Raw genomic sequence first — 22,384 nt, 5'->3', positions numbered from 1 at the left:
AGGAGAAGGGGAGCAAAAGAGCACTTGTCAAAATCTCAGCAAGGGAAGAACCCTCTGAACTAGGCCAAGGGCCATGTCAGTTATACAAGCACTGAGTGTCAGCACAGCTCTCTCTAATCTCTTTCTCTCTCTGCTCATCTCTCTTCTAGTGTTCTCATCAGTGGTGTCAGTCATTCATCAGTTATATTCAAATCAATTTTTGAGAAGAACAATAGACTATTATGCACTTTGTTTTTGCTAACTGTAAATGTCAACAGATATTATGACAGATGCACCTGTAGAACTATTTCAAAGTACATCAACAGGAGACATTACACAGATGTATGCAGGTAATAACTTTAATGTTTGGTTTGATTGTTTTGACTCTGCTGCTTTCAGATCTGATTTTCATGCATTTTACTATGTGTTCATTGCTTGTTTTAGATGTATTAGATGTATTAGATTTTTAGATGTTTTTGGCATTTAGTTTTGACCTGTCCAGATTCTATCCTGCCTTCCACCCAATGACTGCTGGGATAGGCTAGAGCTACCCCCGCGACCTGGAAGGATAAGCGGCTTAGAAGATGTGTGTGTATGTGTGTGTGCGTTTAGTTTTGACATTTATACATTTTCTTTATCTTGTCTAATTGTTTCATTTTATTTACTTGCCTAATTTAATATTTATTTTTATACATATTTAAAGCCCCTGTAATATACTTGCTGAGTAGTTTGCAAACAGTCAGTGTACTACTACTAATATCACTACTACAGCTACAACATTAATGCAAATAATAATTCTAAGAGTTCAATTCTTTATTGCCATTTGTGAGTTTAAGAGAGAAGATACATAAAAATACATATACGGTACAAATATTGCAAACCAACATGATCTTAAAGTCAATTTTCAGTTTTCCTCAAATAATAATTATTTGTCAGTAGATCTTTCAAAAAAAAATTTAAAACTGAAAAATGCTGTTTGCATTAGTATTCAAACTAGTACTTCAGACCAGTATTTCAGCTTTTGCTGCAATAACAGCTTTAAGTGTATTGGAGTAAGTTTCTACCAGCTTTGCACATTGTTTGAAAGAGATTTTCACCCACTCTTTCAGACAGATTTGCTTCAGGTTGTTCAGGTTGGTTGGATGATGCTTATGGAGTGCAATTTTCAAATAGCACCACAGATTCCTGATTTCATTGAGATCCAGACTTTCACTTTACTCATGTAGGACATTCACCTTTTTGTTGTTCAACCACTCCTGTGTTGCTCTGGCATTGTGCTTGGGATCATTACCCTGCTGAAAGGTGAAGTTTCTCTCAAGCTTTATTTTTCAGCAGACTGAAGAAGTTTGTCTTGCAGTATATTCCTGTATCCATCCTTCAGTCCACGCTAAGGAGAAGCATCTGTACAATGTGATGCTGTCACCCCCATACTTCACTGTTGGAATGGTGTTCGTTGAGGAATGAGCAGTGTTAGGTTTGTGCCACACACAGCATTTTTGAATTTTGGCAAAAAAAAAAACCCTATTTTTTGTCTCATCTGATCACAAAATCTTATCTAACCTACTATCAGTTGTATGCAGAGCTCTCGATATCATTGACACCTTTAGTGCACCTTTACTCCAGTCTCAGCTACTGAACTCTGTAGCTCCTTTTGAGTGACTGTTGGCCTTTTTGTGGCTTCCTTCACAAGTCCTTTTTTTTTGCTCGAGTTTTGAGGGACGGCTTGTCTCTGCAGTGCCTGGGTGGTTTTATGCAGCTTCTATTTCCGCACAATTGATCCAGCAGTGCTCACTGAGATAACCAAACACTTGTATATTATTTTTTAGCTTATTCCTGCCTTGTGCATGTTACTAACTTTACATGTTTTCCTTAGAATGCTCTTTGGTCTTCATCTTCACAGATTTTCTTTAGATTCACAGTCTGACCAATGATACTTGAATTAAGGTGGTCTTTCATTCTAAATCGATGAACTTTTTTAATGATCCACAGATAGAGGCCAATTGTAAGCTTGTTATGTCCTCGTTAGGGCAGTACCTTTAATCTTTGTATACTTACTTATGCAAACAGCATTTTCCATTTAGTAATTTTGTCACAGCATGTTTTCTTAAATGAAACCAAATACTATAAATTCATTAATTTTGAGGGTCAGTCAGTCGAGTGAAATATGACACAGTACAAAATATTAACGTGTAATTTGTAATCCACATGAATCTGATGACTTTTAAGGGGGTTGAAAACTTTTGCAAGGCTTTGTACACACAATCACATATACACACAGACCATCAGCACTGTGATATAAACTATTAAACAATCTTTTTGTTCTTGACTTAACAGATTATTATAATTTATTGCTGTGGTGCCAAAGCCTTGTATAACAATTTAGGTGTTTTTTTTTTTTACTTTTTTAAATATATAATTTGAAAGCTCCAGTTGCCCTTTGCATTGTGCGAAAGTTCAAAAATGGATCAATAAAACTGGTCCAAAATTACTTGGGAATAAATCTTATTATATTAATTTTCATAAAAAACTAAGAATGTTGTTCCCTGTCCTGAAAAGTTACAATTTTGGAGATAGAAGGTTTTGTTTTGTGCTGTCGCTGTAAAAAGGTCAACATGGCAGAACATTTACGTCAAATGTTTTATGTACAATATCGCTTTTGTTCATGTGAACTGGAAATTTTCTTTGCATTGTTACAAATATTAATTTGAGTGTAATAAATGATGACTCTGGTTCTGATATTTATGCTTATGCCAATGGGAAAAATGCATTGCTTCTTACCAGTGTGGTAAAAATGTAGTGGTAATACTCTGTCATCATTCCCATGGCTAGAGCCTGAGAGAGAGAGAGAGAGAGAGAGAGAGAGAGCGAGAGATATTTCATTAATAACAATATTTAAAGACATGTATAATTAAAATAAAAAGCAACAGTAACATTAACAGAAATCTAAAACAGATGAAAAAGACGAGGAGGAAATAACACTTTTCTTCAGTTATATTTTGGAGCATAAACCAAGACAGAATCATCCCAGAAGGCTTAAGTGTGCTGTTTCATCAGACTTTTGGAGAAAAGTTCCTCTCTCTCCACTGTTCACAGTATTCGATTACGTCATTAAGAACGCCCCATCGTCATCTTGTTAGGCGAGTAACCCTAACTGTGCTGTAACATTGCTCAACATTGCAACTACAACCCTGCACATGGATGAAGACCAAGCAAAATACACTAGGATGACCATGAAAAACATGAAAAGATATGTAGAGACTTTAGATGCAGTTTCCAGAAAATTGTACAAAAACCAATAAAAGTGGCTACCAAAACTGCTCTTCAATAATAAACTCATACATAAATATAAAGCTGAAGTTAGCTTCTCACTCGCCAGCTTCTTATTCGAATTTTCAGTTCCACCTTAAATGGTGCTGCAGTTACATTAAGGTGTCTTAAACGTATAACAAATTTCAAACAAGAAGCTGACGAATACAAAGCCAACATCAGCTTACCTAAATAAATGCATTAATTTACCTCAACAAAGCAGCAATAATAATGCAGTAAGAAATCTCAGCTGTTTAAATTCAAGCTTTTGTTTGTTATCACTACAGCAACAAATCAAATACAATATATCACTTAATTCTAAAAAATTCACATATATTGGTTAATATGCTTTAAAAAGTTTTAAAAAGTGTTCCAAAAAAAATGCATTTTACCCTCTTTGCTGGATCCGTTAAGGCTTTGTTATCTCATAACAAACTGCCACTCTCCATACTAAATATTAAGTTAACTATCAAAATAGTGGCTAGAACAGACTGCTAATAGACTGCGTGACATCATCAGAATAGTATGAATATCATTCCCTGAAATTACCAAAGCTAGCAACATCAAAAGGAAAGGCTGCACACTTCCGGAGTAGCGCTCCTGGGACGCATTGAGGTATGAGTGTTGATTTCCCATTTACAGCTGGAGGCTAGGGGCACTGAGTAATCTAACAACAGAGCAGATGGGATTTGATTTGGCTCTTCCACCGTATGTCTCCATAACGATAACGAGCTCTCAGGTTTACTCTCTAACCCAAACCTGTATTCTCCTAGCATCCCTCACAGACTGATAGATGGCTCAATCCATAACGCTAATTAGTTTGTGGGCCAAGCTGTTGTGTTGTGGAACGATACAGCGACGATCGTCGAGCTCAAGTGTCGATCTGTTTCAGTCTTTCACTCCATCAGTGTGCCTCTCGGGGGCCGCATGAAAAATTCAGGAGCCTACGCTCGGAAAGAGCATCTGGCTGGACCGGCCACGCTGACCACACCAGTGAGCTAATGCTGCCCTCCTGCTTTCGTACCACCACAAATAGAAATGTAGTGGTGCGCTCGCTGCTGCTGCTGCTGAAGTAGATGTGATGCTGGCCTGTGTCAGTGTGCAGTGAGCACCGCCATCAGCTGGTCTGGCTCCATGCCACACGGTGCAAGCCAGCGCTCACAGCCGAGCAGGTGAGTGTTAGTGCTACAGGGGCTAGGGTGTGCTGAGCTCTGAACTGATTATGAATCACAGATTATTATTGTAGCGGGGGAGTGGAGAGGGCGATTAGAATGGCTTGGGGTCAGGGCAGTAATTGCAGCTGGTGTCGGGTGGCTAAGTGTCCAGGTGGACTGGAAAGCCTCCAGGAGACATTTTCAGCCCGGCGGAGGAAAAACATTTTCACAATGATCAGAAAGCCGCACTCAAACCAAAGCAGAGGCAAACCGTCTAGTATCCGCTTGGTGTGAATTTGACTTACAATAGCACTCTTTCAGCCATAGAATTTCAGATTTACCCAGCATTCACCCCTGGCCTGAACTCCGACATGAGCAGCACACATTTTTGGCTGCCTCTTTCACGTTACGCCACCGATATTCAGAACTATTGTCACGGCACACAACTTGTCTTGACATTCTAGAGAAAAAAAAATACATCTAAGGCTGCAAGGCGATCAGCCTACAGCAATTTAGCTCTGCCAATTCTTTTTGACGTTACAAGGAGTGTTTCAGTTCAGGCTGCTTTTTGAATGGGGCACAATACAAGGCAATTAGAACAGATGTCATTTACATACATCACTCTTAAAGGCACAGTAACCAAAACAGCCTGTTTAAGTCTTAAGAATACAGAGAAGTTGGAAAACTATTTTTGGCACATAAAATCACATGAACATCATAAGTGGCCCGTTAGAGAGAAAAAAAATGGCACATGGGCCCTTAAAACTTTTCTTCATATTTTTTTATACTCCCTTCATACATTTACAAAAATGCTTCTATACAGAACAATCCACTGAAAAGTCCTGGCGATCCCACACTATGCACATTACTGTACTTTTTCTCATTTAGCACACGTGATTCAACTGATGTTCTCCTTGTGGGCAGGGTTAGGTGTATAGAGTAGAGAAAACACCAACATGTGTAGAACATGAGTCACCAGGACTGAGATTGGGAACCCTTGTTCTTTAGGTAACCAAAAGTGGCCTGGTAGGTACATATGACTCTAGGAACTGGAACTAGATTCTGGACCAGATATAAAAATCTCTGTTTTATGGCATCACACCTTTTTGTTTACATTTGACACCTTTATTTTTAAGAGCAACTTTTTGTCTAAAATTGTACTGAAAACAATACATTTAGTATATTGTGTAGTTATACACTCCACACTGCATTTACAATCAAAATAAAAAAATAATTCCTAGACCCTAAAATGTAATACTATCATCTAATAGTTTGAGCATCTCTCTTTTTGAGCCATATGGCTGTGGAACAATAATTCAGGTGTCTAAGCATATTTGAAAGTCGCTTGTGAAGAAGAAAAGAATTGCAGAACTCATATCCTGCTTAAAATTCCAATTATGGCTCACTTACTGAAGACACTGTTTAGCTATACCTACAACCAACTGTACCATGTGCCATCTTTGGACAGACTCCCAGAAAATACAACTGGCCAAATTCTCATTTGAAAGGTTGGATGGCAGGGTTCCTCTGTGTGTGCTGCCAGTTTGGTGCTTGCTTAGTGGACACAGCAGAGTAAAGCCCTTAACAGTGTCCTCCAAGCATGCTGAGAACAATGCTGTATGACCAGCAGCACATTTTGCCTCAGAGGAAGAGCATCTCAGGGCCTCAGGACTCGCTGACTTTCACATTGGTCAGGGTATATGAAAGGAGAGAGACTTATAATAGGAACTTGTAGTCTGAAATTGGAAATAAAATAGGTAAGTAATTGCCAGAGAATGTTTTAGGAGAAGCCAGTATACTACCTCATTATTTTTCATTAGAGAAACATATATTACAGACCACTGATGACGAGTACCCTTGACCTTCATTACCAATCCAGCAGTCTGAAATTGATTAAAAGCATTTAAGTCAAAGTGAATCATGGTATCTTTAATATTTGATCATGCTGTGAGCCAGAGAAACATGAACACTGTCTGATGAGATAGACTTTGAGCTGTTAACTCTCTCCTTTGCATGGCTGAAACAAAAACCTCAGAACAATAAAGCAGTTTGCGTACGGAAGCACATACACAAACCATAACATAAAATATGGTCTTGTGAGAGAGAAGTGGAAATCTGCATATTGAAAAATTCCTAAATTTAGGAATAGCATGAAAAGAAAAGGAATATTTCATTGATATCACTGCATCGAGGAACTTTTTTTTTTTTTCTGTATTGTTGTATCTCACCTGTTTGAGAATGCCAGCAGCCATCTCATGGCCACAGTCAAAGATCACATGGAACTCTTTTCCTCTCTTCATCTCCTTAAGAAGCGGCTTGGCATCTTTTGTCTCTGCTGGCAGCTGTCGGATTTTTAACCGGATATTGTAACGAGAGGGCGCCTTAATGAGCTCCTGTAACCGAATCAGACCTGAGAGACAGAGAGAGAGAGAGTGATAGAGATCATTAGTAACAGTATTACAAACACAATCAAAGTTTGAGAGTGAGAGCTGAGATGGTAAATACATAACAGAAATTGGCACAGTCTTCAGAAAAATATAAAGTATCATTTAGAGACGGCAGCGGTGCAAATTCTATTTCAACACACACATTACAAATATGTATCTAGGATAATTGAAGTTATACCCTGCATTCATTTGATTCCCTTGGCTTTAATTAGAAGGAGATAAGGAAGCCCTATGAATAGATGTGTAATGTCAGTCTAATTTTAATGAAATCTATCCCTCTCTGAACTTACACTGTCACACTGTATATTCTCTCTCTCTATCTCTCTCTCTCTCTCTCTCTCTCTTTCTCTTTCTCTCTCTCTCTGTCCTCCCTCTGCTCAATACTTTCTACTACTACTGCAGAACCCTCCTGTCAATCAAGTGTCACTCCTAAGTGCAGCGGAAAGATGTGGAGAATTCCAAAGTACAGGAACGTCATAAAGCTTTCTGAATCATTCTCAGCATGCCGCCTTGTTATCAGCAGAACAACTGGTGATGGCTGGATTGCCCTAAGAATGCTGTCACACTTGCTTACTTCACATCATGAGGCGTTTTATTTCATTATATTGCGAGGCATCTTACTAGCATCAGAGTGTGAGCCCAATAGGCTTAGGCAAGGCTTCTGAGGGAGTTCAAGACTTGATAACTATGAAGGTCATGCGGCACAGTAGAATAAGTGTGATACTATACGCGCCCTCTCCCTACAGCTAGACATACGGCCAGTGATTCAGCAACATCGCTGTACTGTTGCAGTGTTTTCTCCTTATATACAGCCTACATTTATCCTTTGGGAGAAGGCCAGTTCATAGCCAGTCCTTTTCTCCAGTACAGACACAACAATTTTGAAATTAGCTCTTCGTCAACATCACCCTGTCTCCAGCTGTCGATGGTAACCCCCAGCAGTGCTGCAAGCTGACCACAGGACATTGAGCACAGCAGACATGTGGATATTCAGTAACAGTTCAGCTAATAATTAGACTCCCTGTGTACACTTAGAGGTAGCATACACTCTTGAAAGGCCCATATTATGGAAAAACAATAGTCTCTTGCTTTTTTGAAGGAAAAGTGTTTGGTATGTAAGCATTATTAAACTAAGCTGCCCAAAAAGCCCATTCTGAATTCACTGTTTTTGTGATGTCATGAAAACTTTTATTTTTACATATTTGCGCTTATTCAGTCTATAGCAGTTTAGCCCTACCTGTTCTCTTGGTTTTTTTTTTCTGTTTTGTGTTTTTGGTACATAAAATCACACAAATGTCACAGGTAGACCTCATAAAATAAACAAAATATACATAAAAAATAAGGATATAGTCCCTTCTAAAATAAGGGTGATTGAAATTTCAAAGTGCTCTTCTATTTCCATAATTCCTGATACACGTCTTTAGAGAGTAAATACAAGAAGTATGTCCAGTCAGACACTTGCTCATCCAAAGTTTCTTCTGAAATGAAGACTATTAATATGGAGTTTGTGCCCCTTTGCTGCAATAACAGCTTCTACTCTTCTGGCCACAAGAGCATTAGAAAGGTCAGGTACAGATGTTGGATGTGCTGGATCACAAACGCCACTCCAACTCATAGATATAGGATGGAGCTCCTTGTCTTCAGAGAACACAGTTACACTGTTCACAGCCCAATACTGGTGAGATTTATACCTCTCTAGATGATGACTGGAATTGGGCATGATGACCTTAGATTCATGTGCTATTTGGCACTGCTTTTCTATTGAGATTACACAAGTTGTGTAACTGATCACCTGTGTTAGCAGAGGGTGCAGCTTAAAGTAGTTGAATTCACTAATTACGAAGGGTGTCTACAAGCTGTTGGATATACAGTGTATTTAGCTATTCTTTTTCCGAATAAGTCTATCTTTCACGAATATGAGTAAAATGTCTACAGTATATATGTTCTTATGATTTCTTGTCATGTGTCTTGGACATCACATTCTGAAGGTGTGTTTACAGGGCTATACATGTGAATACAGTCAGCTGTTAGAGCTGAACATCCAATTCAATCCTATATTTATCTAATACTAAAAATCACAGTGGAGGCTAAATTCTCTTACGCTGCGTTCATGTCCAATCTCTGATTTATACTGTGTAGGATAGACAGAGTGGTACCCACTAAGACGGCAGAGATCAGAGCTCTGCAGTTAGTCAGCAAACGACTCCACCTGCTCCCGCTCTCTTACATCATCGGTTCCTGTTTGCCTGTTCATCTCTCCCTTTTGTGCTGCCATTCTGTCATGGCTGCTCACCCCTCTGCCCTCGCTCTGTAGCACCGGGCAGGGGCATGCCCACAGAAAAAACATGGCAGGACCAGAGAAGAAAAAGAGCAACTGTCAGTGCTGATCTGTATTGACTGTGTCTAATGCTTCCCGACTGCTCCTAGATCCGTATTTAACTCGGCATGAATATTTCATCCACTCAAAGCGTTTATTAGAAACACCGTCTGGGAGTCTCCTGAGCGTGAAACATAACGGCCTGTGATAAATATCTGTGGATGGGCTGCATCGCTCAAGTGTTCCCTGCCAAAGTCCTTAAAACAGCATCCTGTTTGACAGAGCTAGCGTTCCAGTCCCCCTCCAGAGGAACTACCCCGCCGGAGTCAGAGGTGCATGATGAACAGCTCTTCCTCTTGGCATCAATGGTGTAGAGTTGCACTCTGGGATGCAGGAAAGACACTGAGAGCCAGCCTGTGACTCAGAGAGCTCCAGACAAGCAGGTCAAGGTTAATGTAGCCCTTGCTGCATGGGCGGGCTTATTTATGTTCAATTAAACGGCTTGAACAAATTGCAGGAGGATTAAAACAAGTTTCCGGTCAAAGGTTTTAATAGCCGGCACGAAAGGCAGAGGCATTCCACTTTGTGGAAATTACACACATGCGCACATGCATTCGCTCCGTAATTTCTCAATCGCTTTTCTAAATTCAGCAGTACTCAAGCTGAGAGGAAGGAGTCTGCAGTGCTGACAGATGAGGGTAAAGAGAGGACTCCGCACCCGGCACATTCTAAACTTGGATGTGCAGCAAGCACAATCACGAGTCATTTAGCAAGTCTAGAACATCTGCGTCCCAGCGTCATGCCTGGTGTACTCTTAAACACCTTGTCAAAGTTCCACGCAGACTGCAATTATACTGCTGCAGTTACCATAAGGTGCTGTCTTTTTAACATAAACCACAAACATCTTATTAGACCATCTTTCCACCAATGTAAGAACATCTTTCAGGGACATTTGGTTTTATTAAGTTCTTTTCAGGGTAATAGAAATCAGCATCATTTTACCACCCATATAATCATACGCTGATTTAAAACACCACGTTATTGCATGCTCACATTTACAGGGGAAACACAAATTGTGGGAGTCTTTATTAAAATGTCATTAAGTGTATTTGTGAAAATGGCACATTTAGAGATCAAATTATCAAAGCACTTATTAAAGCATGAATGCAGAAGTCTTAAATTATCATGCCACTTAGGAAAAATGGCAGTGTGACTCTCTAAACAATCTTGCGAGCGCTAGCCGAGCGTATGATGGGCTAGCTCCTTCATTACTGTGAATGGTGCTGCTGGTTTGGTGCACTCACACAGATCAAATTGAAACAGATTACTGAAGGGGTCCTAGGAGACCCTGGGTGCGCTCCAGCAGCGCTCGTCTCAATTCAAGCTCTCGCCCCACTTTTGAAGTGTATTTAGCTAACACACACCACACTCGTAGGCGTGAGCGCATACACACACACACACACACATACACACAGCGGTGACATTCATGGACAAGCATAGTGTTCAGTATAATTATAGTGGTTACAATAGAAGAGGTCCAAATGTGTTTCCTTAAGTGCCAATATCTTAAACAAGGACAGTAAATCTAGTGTTTTTCCTTTTGCAGTTCTCACTGAAGTGACAGTGCTCACTTTTTTGCAGTCGGCCACAATCATTACAGGAAAATATTTATAGCTACAGTACTGTGCAAAAATCAGAGACTGCCCTTCAATTATTTTATATCCAGTCAAAATGGCCATTAAGAACAAACAAGTTATTCATTTCTCAGCATCAGGGAAAAGGTAGAAAACATATCGTCTTTGTCCAAAACATTTTGTCCATTTTCTTCTCCATTTATGTCAGTTTTTATGTTTTACACCATTTGAACACAGCAATTGTCCTTTACATTTTGTAAAAAGAAAATCATAATGAATGGTCCAATAGAAATGCTTCCTAAATAGAATGAAACTTCTTTACATTATCTTATATTGAACGCTAAGACTATTTTTGCCTTGTCCTGTAAAGTTACCATTTTGGATTTTTTTTTTTGCACAGTGATGATATATTCAATAGAAATCTACACTGAAGCCCTAATAAGTGTATATGATATATATTTATTTCAGTGTGTCTACCCTTTATTACAGGGGTTTTTTATTACAGCTTCCACTCTTGAAATTTTCAAAGAAATCTGCAGAGATATTTTTCCATGCCTACAAAGTTAGAAGTTGGCTGTGTTTTCTGCTTCACACAATTCAAGTAATTGGTGACAGTTTTGGTGGTCTAGTTCTTATATGGTTGTTAAGAGTCCTATTTTCTCTATGTCTTTTAATAATTTTCCAAAAAAACTCCAGTTTTCTCACTTGTTTTCCTTTCCTTTCCCTTTCCTTATTCTTATATCTAATCTCCTCAGAAACATCTCCTGCAAACTTTCACCTAATGGCCATTTTGACTGGAAATTGAATAAATGAAGGGCGTCTGACTTATGCACAATACTCTATATAAAAACATTTCACCCACTTCTACAGTACCAAAACGCCATTATGATGATTGCTGCATTCACGCTCTGTCCTCAGAGAACAAAGCCTCTGGTCTGCAGTCCATACTGACCTTTAAACTAATAAAATTAAAAAAAAAAGGAAAGTCAGCCATATGGGTCAAACACATAGCCATAAAGGAATTACACGCTGTGGGCGCACAGTAAATTACCTTTCTGTTGAGGAGAGAAGTATACTTCAATGATGTTTGTACAGCCAATTCTATTTTATTGTTCTGGCCTGTAGTTATATACACCACAGCATTCCTCTCCAAGGAACCCTCAGCTTAATACAAGGAAAAAAAGAAGGATTTTGAAAAACAGATTTCAAGCCATGTCGAATGGCATTGTTGTGTTTTGAGACTTGCAACCTCCATTTCCATTCTGGCTATTCCCTTAACTGTACCCGCCGCTGAGGATGTTGTCATGGAGATGGGCTCATATGCTTGGTTTGGGAAGTTAAACTGTCATTCTCTCCTGCCATCAGGGAGAGAGGAACAGAAAGAAGAGCACAGGGGAGAAAAAAAAGAACCACCTTCCCCTGTTTCTGCACGGTCTGCGCGCCCACTCCCTTCTTCGCACGCCCAACTTTAAACTCAGCAAGCCCACTAGGATGACAGAGCATTGGGTTGGCAAGCTAAGACCAGCCCTGCCTCTGCTGCTGTCATTCTGCTTCTGCCTTTACAAAGTTGAGTCATTAGAGAAAAGCCATTATGGCCATTGATTTGCTTGTTTGGGCGTTTGTTCAGGTTTAACCATTATGCCCAATGATCTATTCATTTAGCAGTAAACATAAAAAGAACCTGGCTTTATAAAGTCGAATTAGAGCTGGCCTTAACCCTGAAACAGCCCAAGCACATCTTTATCGTTTCCCCTCTAACAACAAGACAAGACCTCCTGTTTTATAACACACCTGTACAAATGGCCCTCATTTTGGCCCTCAGTTTGTGTTTTGCTCTTATTTCTAGCCCCCTGTGACAGAAAATCAAGGCACTATTAACCCCACTGAAAGCCAGCCATGTCCATTTTCACCTTAATTAATCCAAGCAAGAGAAACACAGGGATCAATTCTATCTTGAAGTTCAGACTCTGCTAGGAGGACCTCCATCCCTGCAGCAAAGCACAAGAGCCACAGGCAATTGGACCTTACATTTCTGCCCCTAGACATGGTTTAGGGAGTTGGCTGGAGTGCTGCAGAATGTCACAGTGCTAAACAAGTGGGCTTATTGTAGTGCATACGTGAAAGGATTGTAGTGCATACGTGGCAGCATTGCACTGGCCAGTGGCTGTAGGCTACAGGCAGTACTGGAAGAGAGCTTGAATGAACACTCTGGGAAATCTGGCAGAATCTCCCATTTGCTGGCTACTAAGTTGAACCCTGGCATATGGCATATGTACCCTGACTGCTGAGGCGCTTGCTGCCTGCTGTTCTAACAGGGCCTGTCAGCCTGGGGGTTTGGCTACACTGTAGACCAGACGGAGACCAGGGAATCGTGTAAAGTCCCACACCCCAGGTCAGGCTGCTTAGGCTTGGGACACACTCTGGCTGGGAACAGCTGGGAGTGAATATGGCTGCTTAGGAGACAGCATGGAGTACTATAATGCAAAAGGACAAGTTCTCACCTGTGCTGTCGTCGTACACTACAGTAACCATCCTCCACTTGAAGAAGTGCACCAGGTCCAGGATGGCTCTGCTGAGCGAGGAGAAGTCCGGGTAGAGGCTGACATAGAATGAGTCACGGTTGTCTGAAACTTGGTGCTTCCATTTGGTTTGAATGTGTGGCACCCCCAGTGCATTGCAGATGGACTGAACCGCATTGGCCGAAGAGCTGTGAGAGGGGCCGAAAATGGCCGCTACTCCCAGAGAGAGTTGGTCACAGGCTAGAGAGAGAATATGACACTTAGTAATGGTCAAATATGATTTGCTCAAGAATGCAGTAATTAAATAATCAGCAGAGACATCTATAATTTGTGTCAGCTATTTAATTATGTATCAATTATTGCTGCCCTATGACTTAATTCTTGAATTAATTAAACTAAAATGAATTTTACGGTGTGGCATTTTCTTTCTGTTACTGAGGTACTGAGGGCCATTCTGACCTAAAACTAGCATTTAATATGTTATTTGTTGTGTATTCAGCATTCTGTAGCACATCCCTCAGCTCACTGATCACAGAATTCAGGATTTGTGTCTTTTTTGTGTTTTTAATGTACCACTGATGTAGATGCTAATAAATACAGATGTGATATTCAGCCTTCTAGTATGAATTCTAGCTATCTGGCTTCTATTTACATTAGCCAACTAGCTGAAAAATAAATAAATAAATAAATAAATAAACACCCCATGTATCTGCCCCACCCCCCAAAAAAGTCCTTCCAAGATACATTATCAGAAGGGAGTTTTCTCAGTCTTTAAACCAGAAAATCTCACTCTTGAGACTATTGTGGCACAGCTATGGGAGGTGAGTAGGTAGGTTCAGAACAGATTAAATTTTTCATTTTGGTCGGAGTGCCCCTTTAAATGACAAATACAAGAGGTAGGGTTTCTAGAATATTCTTAACTTATGCTCTTATATTAATGTCCCTGAATAAAAAGTTCAAATTTGGCATCACTGTTTTTTTGTGTGTGCCACAAAAAACTATTACTGCTCTGTTGTAATCATTTAACAAACATAGTGAGGGGGAATCTCAATTACAGCAGCAGTGCTAATGGAGTGTATAATCAGGAGAAGAGAATTCAGATGTTTCCCTGGTGTAGAAATGACAGATGATTTCAGCGTGTGAACCTGTCTCAGGGGTTTCTGTAGCTTATGCATTACGGCCACCGACTCATTACCTAAAACCAATCAATTCTCTTTGTTTACACACCAGCCGGCCAGTGATGTTTCCCTTCAGTTAATCTTATCAATATGCGATATCAACAGATGTGTGGGTTTTTTGACTAATTACAGTTAATGTAATTATTCTAAAACTCACTTGACTGCTTGAATCACATGTTTATTCTCAACACATATGGTTTCACAACAAAAGCCAGCAGTTTACCGTACAGATACAATTTGAGTGTCATACCTTTTCTGGAAGCCTCAAAGCTGTCATGGATGTTTATCCTTTGGATGTCATATGTGAGTGTTGTGTTTGGCAGTAGAGTTCTGTTTCTGTTGATTGTATTTAAAGCAAACTTAAAGGCTAGTTCCTCAGCACCTGATGGACCAGTTTCGATGGATTCAAATATTCCCCCTGGAATAAAGAAGAGAGACAAAGAAAAAGGATGTTTTTATTAAATCTTTCTACAATATCTTATAATTCAGCTTCAGTGATGCTTTTGCAGACCAAATAATACTCATAGGCAAAAGTATAAGTGAATAGTTGGAATTCTCATTCAACAGCAAAGTATTACAGCATTTGTAAATTACCTCACAGAATGTCATAAAACCCACAAAGAAACCTTAAGTAGTATTGTTTAAGGGAGCTGGCTACACCACAGCCATCGTCTTGTGAATTCTTTTGACAGGCATTAGATGAATGGGTGCTGGCGGAGTTGGGGATGGGGGAACTCTTAGATCGATGTGCTCTGATTGGCCGGCAGCTCAATCAATCAAGCCCTCTGGGAGCAGTGAGGCACAACACAGAGAGATTGAAGTGTTTTGTTTGGGTCAGCCTGTGGTTTGCCCCTGTTGGCTCACCATAAGTCAGAGTAAAGCTGGACTCAATGTTTTACTTACACTTTCTGGAGGGTACAGCCTGACACTGTAACTTGTGGTGATTCCTTAAATATTTTGTCAAGATATTGTCTAGAAAAATAATGGTTACATGCAAAATGCATGCATTTAGTTTGGATTTATCCACTAATGAGAAAGTAAAGCCAGTGCAGCAGGAGAGTAAGATTCACTCATTTATGTATTGTCATTGCATGGAGGAGTATATTTTTGGGTCATGCTGCCTACATTTTCATATGCAGTTACTGACTTCTCTGTTCAATAACTATATCTTTAACTGTCATGGTAAGTTATGAAATTTGAAATCTGAAAGCAGATAGGAAACAGCAGTATGTTTGTGGTGTTATAGAGCAATTGCTTTTGTGGACAAATTTTCTCACCCAGGACTAAAGCCTTGGCTCAGAGGTGAGGAAGGATTGGATAGGATCTGCCTTCTTGACACGATTAAGCCTGAGTGTGAAGGTTTTCCTCACTGGAGTGTTTTTGTAAATCCACACAGTTCCAGCTGCTGAATCTCAGAGGGTTTGGCCAAACAGTGCCCTTCATTGTCTAGATAGAATTGCCAAAATCCACATACAGTAACACAGCAATATAGTGTAAAACAACAGAAAAGGTCCATGCTGGTAACAGAAGTTTCTCCTTCATTAGTATTCGTCCCATGGGGAAAACCTATTTTGCATGGCATAATGAGTTTGAAGGAATTAATAACCATCAGTTAAGCGGGATGTACTATAATTGGAAGCCTGCACATTTGGAACCATCTTTTCACACAGAAGGAACACAATTGCAGCTAAAGTCCTTTCTTTGACTCCATTGAAAGGATAATGCAGTGTGGACAGGCAAGTGAAGGGAAAAAATGAGCGGAAGTGAAAGGAGGAGAGAAGGAGGAGGTCCAGTACATGACTAGAGAGAAGGGAGGTAAATTTAGGGAATGGAGAAACAGGAAATGTAGACTTCTGCTGAGGGCTTAAAGCTGAGTTTTGAAGATTTCTGTTTCTGCATGCTCTTATAGACATATATATAAATTCCTTTGTACCAATATATAAAACTTCTCTTAGATATACGTGTAAAATCAATGGCTTGCATGTTATACCATTAAAAACTCTGAAAAAAACACACAAACCATTTCAAAACTTTGTTTTCACACCTCCATGCCCACTGTTCCAAGCACAAAAGGAAAGTTTCATATTCATATTCTAGAAGCTATACTGCAAAAATATTGTATTACATGTGGCAACAAGTTTAATTGGCTTTATTTGTGTAAAGAAAATTATTTAATTTAATGAAGCAAAGCAAAATAACAGTTAAATGACTGACAGCAATCCAAATCTCACAAATACTTCAAATCAATAACTGCTCTTTTCCATCCTTTATACTGTAAGATGAAACTCTGAACAAAGGAAGGTAAAGAAAGGTCACCACTACTAGAACTGCACAAAGACTAAGAAAGGTCACTATTACCAGAACTACACAAAGACTAAGAAAGGTCATCACTATCAGAACTACACGAAGATCAAATAAACACAAGCATTTTAATAAGTAAACACATTATTGACCTTATTATAGAAAACAACTGACAGACCACCAGAGACCTGCAGTGCAGTTTCACTGTGGCATTAGGAGGCTGTAGAGGCCACAATGAAAGACTCCCTTGAGAAGAACAAGACATTGCACCTTTGTAAAACATTCATCAATGTGTATTTATAATTCATGGCTTTGAAACCTCACCAAATTGTAATTAACAGTGAAAAAGGGCTCAGGATGGGAAATTAATCAATTTGTCACTTCAGTTGTTATATATTCAGTTGTTATATCCAGTTACCATGGGACACATCAAGAAATATACTCATCCATGTTTTCAGGAAAAAAGTATAGGACTGCAATCATTTAAAGGGGAATTCCTTCTATTTTTTAAAATGTCTGCATAATTCAGTCAGGCCATATGTAATGCTGATAATGGTACAATAGTGGTGAACCTGAAAACATAATAAATAAAATTAGGCCAGAACCTTTTTTGAAAACCATCATAAAACAATATCTTAAACATTAGGCAACATAGTCATACTCAAATCATGTAATACCTTTCTTTGAGGGAGTTTTTAAATAGATTAAACACTTTGGACATCTGGTTCCTATCACCACCACTTTGAATTGTTTTGACTTGTTAAATTTCTTTACCATGGTGCATTTCACATCAAACCACTCTGAATGGCATTGTTTTCATCTTTAATAATTTAACTATGCATACATTTTGAAAAATCGGTGGAATTCCCCTTTAAGGCCGTATCTGGACAGTGCTTGGCAATGGATATCTGTTCATTATGTTCTCATTATTCAGATTCTATTTTATCATAATGTTTCAGTCAGCGCATTGTGCAGTCTGTCACTGGCTCCAGCCCCAGGCTCATCTATGACTGATCCAGTTCAGTCATGTTGCACTCAGCTGGGCACCAGTCTTGTGAGCTATGCCCTGTGTCTGCCTGCTGAATGTGTCAAAGCCATACATGACACTGCGTTCAATACTACACTCAGCAACCGTGACATATTCTTCCCAACCACAGCAGGGACAAAATCAATAATCACACAATAGTCTCATTTCTGCATTGAAAGAGAACACTTACTTAAAAGAGGGCACAAATTTCCCAGTGTACATAATTCACAGCAGTAGTCAGGAAAATAGGAAGCATAGAGGCCTCTTTCTTTCTAAATATGATAAAAGGGTCTTCGATTAGACACTTCCAATGCGACAATAAAGAGCTGTAGATTTGCAGGTCAACATGCAAGTCATTTATCTTCCCAGATGATCAATCTGCTATGATCACAATGAGATCATCTCCGAAACAGATCAATACTGAAATCAAATGCCTGCCTGAAAAAACAAAACCAAAAACAAAAAAAAAGAGTAAATGGAGCACAACAGAGAACAGAAAAGAGAGGAAAGAAAGTAACAGGATCATGATTTTCATTTGTGCTCTATTTACTTTGGTTTTACAGGTACCATGCCACGAACACAAAGAGAAGGATGGATTGGGATTCAAAGACAGTTAAAGGGGAATTCATAGTATTCAATTGCATCATTAAGAAGACCACGTTGCCATGTTGGTAGGCAAGCTGTAACTCTGACTGTGCTCTGATAGAGCTCATCTCATCACTGTTACTGCAGCTACAACTGTGCAGGTAGAAAAAAACAAGCAAAATAGAATAAACCAGAATAGACCAGAATAACCACTAAAAAGATGAAAAGATATGTAGATGCTTTAGATGCAGTCTCCAGAAAACGTTACGAGAAGATTAGCTAGATTGGTGGACCGGATGCGTATGGCTTGCACATCTCCAGAGTTCACATTTCAATCCGTGAGGTTTTGTAAAAGCAAATAAAAGTGCCTATCAAAACTGCCAAAGCTCTTAAATAGTAAACTCTCACACATACAGCTTAAGTCAGCTTCTTATTCGCCAGCCGTTCCACCTTAGATCGTGCTGCAGTTACACTGAGCTGAATAGAAAGAAATGCAAATGTTAGTGAATACAAAGACAGCAGCTTACCTCAATATGTGCATCAATTTACCTCAGTGAATGCATCCTAATCAACAAATACCTCAAACTTTTCCTTGGAAACTTGGTTTACTGAGCAGCTAACAAGCAGCACAGAGTCCCAAACCATACACTTCTGTACTATACCTACTACACTAATGCGTGCACTTCTAATGGAATATGCACTATTTTTACACACTATTTAGTGTGCTAGTATGTGGTTTGGGACAGGGAACTAGTAGTGTAGTGGGAAATCTCAACCGTTTAGATTTCAGTTTTCGTTTGTTATCACTGCAGCAACAAATCAAATAAAATCTAGGTCATACACTGAAATATATCAGTTTATACAGTTTAAAAATCTGATTTAAAAAATGTTCCAAAAATAATATATTTTACTGCCTTTGCCAGATCAGTTATGGCTTTGTTATCTCATTATAAACAGCCACAGCACTGCTGAATGTATTTGATGTTGCCTACCAAAATGGCGGCAGCGCGTTTGGGATGTCATCGGAATACTATCGATTCCACTGATTTTTCAATTAAATGGTTAAGATGTGAGCAAAGTTATTTAGAATAGTTTGATGTGAAATACTCTGTTTGTTGACTTGTTCACAGTGGTGGTAATAGGAACCAGACATCTGAAGAGTTTAATGCTTCTAAAACCTCCCTCACAGAAAGTTATTACATGAAATAGTTATAAATATGCTACTGTTAACTATTGTTTTACAATAGTTTTTTCAGACAAGTGTATATTACATTTTAGGTTAATAAAATGTAATATTTATTTTTTTGTATTTGTTCATGGTCAAGGTTCATGCAGAGTGTAAGGCAAAACAGTCCTCAAAGACTTTTTTAACCACTATTTTAGCAATATCAACATAACAACTCAGAAAACTTGTGTAGGTTTGCGATAGTAAATAAAATGGCTATATTTGTGTTGTAGACATTGTGACCCCTGGTTCTTATCAGCACCACTGTAAAGAAATCTGAGTTAGTACCATTCTCTACAATGAACCACTTCACATCAAACCACTCTAAATGACTGTGTTTACATATCAACAATTTAATTATGCAGAAATTTTGAAAAAGTGAACAACCATGCTGAGGGGCTTGACAGCAATCAAAACAAATTTCTGTGTAACAAACGTCTGGGCACATCATTCTTTCAGACTTACTCCTAGAGCTGAAACTATCAACCACCTGATTACAGCTCAACCAAAAGACCACCACTACTCCTAAAGGAGACACCGCCAAACAGAGCATGAGATAGGAGGGAGAATATAAGATGACTGGAGCAATTCTGCCTTGTTGACTTTGCTTCCAAAGATTCAAATTCTACGATTACCAATAAGCAACAAAACAAAAATTTTTGTCGTACATATACATTACCCCACGCTTTGTGTGTGTGTGTGTGTGTGTGTGTGTGTGTGTGTGTGTGTGTGTGTGTGTGCAGGCTGGTGTCATGGTGGTCAGGGCCAGATGAGACTATTATAAATGAGCAGAGGTGGGAATTGGTAGATTAAGAACAGTCAGGACAATGAACAATTAAAAAAATACTGAATTGGTTTTTAACCTGAGAAGACTAAACTTATTCTAAAAATTAAAGTAACAGCACCATGTAAAAAATTCAAGCAGGTACTGCATAAGTGTCGATCTATATAGTTTACAAGTATAAAATAAATTTTCCACAGTTTTGGAGTACACGGACATGTAAAGCCAGAATACAGGAAATCTAGTTTAATCGGTTTTGCCCGTAAACTTTGCACAATTAACTTTCATGACCGTTGGGTTCGGGATTGTTTTTCCCTTTTGGTTTTATTGTACTTACTAAGTAATGTACTGTGGGTGGTGGTATACAGATTCATGTGAAATTTTGTTATCACAGACAAAACAAACAGATATCAGCACATGTAAGAAAGTCATCAGAGCTTCACCAGAGCTGGAAGAAAATGTTGATCTGATGATTATGTATGCTGTAATTATCAGATGATCATTAGAGGGGAAAAAATTAGTTTCTGTGTGCCTTGTAACACAAAGATAGCAAAGGGAATGATTCTTTGCATCACTGCTGCGCAAAAACCTTCAATCTCCATTTTTGTCTTGTTTTTTTAGAATTTGAAAATGCTAGATATGCTTTGCACTTTGCAAATTTCATGATTGAGGGACCAATAGAAATGGTCCAAAAGTACTTTCACATTAGGTTCAATAAAAGTTAATAAAGTTTACCTGTTTAATTGTGAAACACAATAAAAATAAAATTTCCGATTCTGTGTGAAGTAGCTAGTATGATTACCAGAGGAATATATAAAAGTAAAGAAAATTGACTCAGTTGCTGCTGTTGCTGTTACAGTTTCAACATGAGAAATGTGCCATAAGGTTTGGAAGCTGTGAACATAAGGGTTATGGGGCCTCATTAACCAACCATTCTGAAACAGAAATTTCTTCTTAAAACCCACTTACACAGTTTTTGTGTTCTGAGGTAAGAACAGAATCTATGCAAAGGTGCTAACAGTACTGTGGTTTAAAAACATGAATGAATTGAACATCATGAATCTAATGTAGACTTTTTCTTAGGACCTTTCTCAAGAATGAATTTAAGAAAAAACTTGGAAGATGTTGGTGAATTTGCCCCAGTGTCTCTAGAGGCTGACACCTATGTTAATGGAACTTTCACTGCAACATCATTAACAAGTGACATAACATCCAGGAGTCCAAACAACTTTCCAACAAGGCAGAGAATACAAGGAGCCAGCAAAACACCAAACCAGCAAAATGTTTTGTCAAAACACCCATTATTGCATTATGTTATTGTTGTTAGGTTTTAGGGGTGAGCATGTGTTGCTTGTGTGATTTGGTGTTGGTCTGCAGTGAGATAGCAGAAGTTAGTGTATCCACCATATGGAGAAACAAATGGGTAGAAATGACCTGCCTGCTCCCTGGCTGTTTCTGTATGTTTCTGTAAAAGAGCTCCTCTCGTGGCAGAAATGTGGCCTCTCCTGTATCTCGTTTTACACTAATCCCTATAGATACATATGCATACGTATATGCAAGGCCAAGTGGGACTTGTTTTCAGACTAGCACCACCTTAAACTCTGACTATATTTCTACTGCTTTACATGCACAGAGTACTGCCTTTGTGCAACATATCCTTTTTCTAAAATCTGTGTATTTTCATCATCTTCTTTTCTTACTCTTACCTTTTATTCATTATTTATATGCTATACTGAGAGAAACAAGGCGGCTAGATAAAGACGAAATAAAAACTGACTTAAGTTTTTGTTGTAAATGTGACGATCATTATATTCAATATGCTACAAACGATGCTAACGTTAGCTTAACGAGTTAACGTCCTGTCAACATTTCTCAGTGCCCATCTGCTCGGATAGCTCCTCATCCTCCTTAACTAGCTTAACTTTTCATAC

The 22,384-nt window shown here is 38.9% G+C and overlaps 1 protein-coding gene across 1 annotated transcript in view; it reads right to left on the bottom strand.

Annotated features, from left to right (window-relative positions):
- Positions 1 to 22,384, bottom strand: part of LOC118818849 (glutamate receptor ionotropic, kainate 2-like) — a 170,801-nt gene that overhangs the window by 102,917 nt on the left and 45,500 nt on the right. The window contains 4 exon segments of the mRNA XM_036586360.1: positions 2,758 to 2,811; positions 6,668 to 6,849; positions 13,339 to 13,596; positions 14,785 to 14,952. Coding sequence (XP_036442253.1) covers positions 2,758 to 2,811; positions 6,668 to 6,849; positions 13,339 to 13,596; positions 14,785 to 14,952 — 662 coding nt within the window.

Source organism: Colossoma macropomum, unplaced genomic scaffold (assembly GCF_904425465.1).
Source record: "Colossoma macropomum unplaced genomic scaffold, Colossoma_macropomum, whole genome shotgun sequence".
Lineage (NCBI taxonomy): Eukaryota > Metazoa > Chordata > Actinopteri > Characiformes > Serrasalmidae > Colossoma > Colossoma macropomum.
This window is presented reverse-complemented; position numbering and strand designations above follow the sequence as displayed.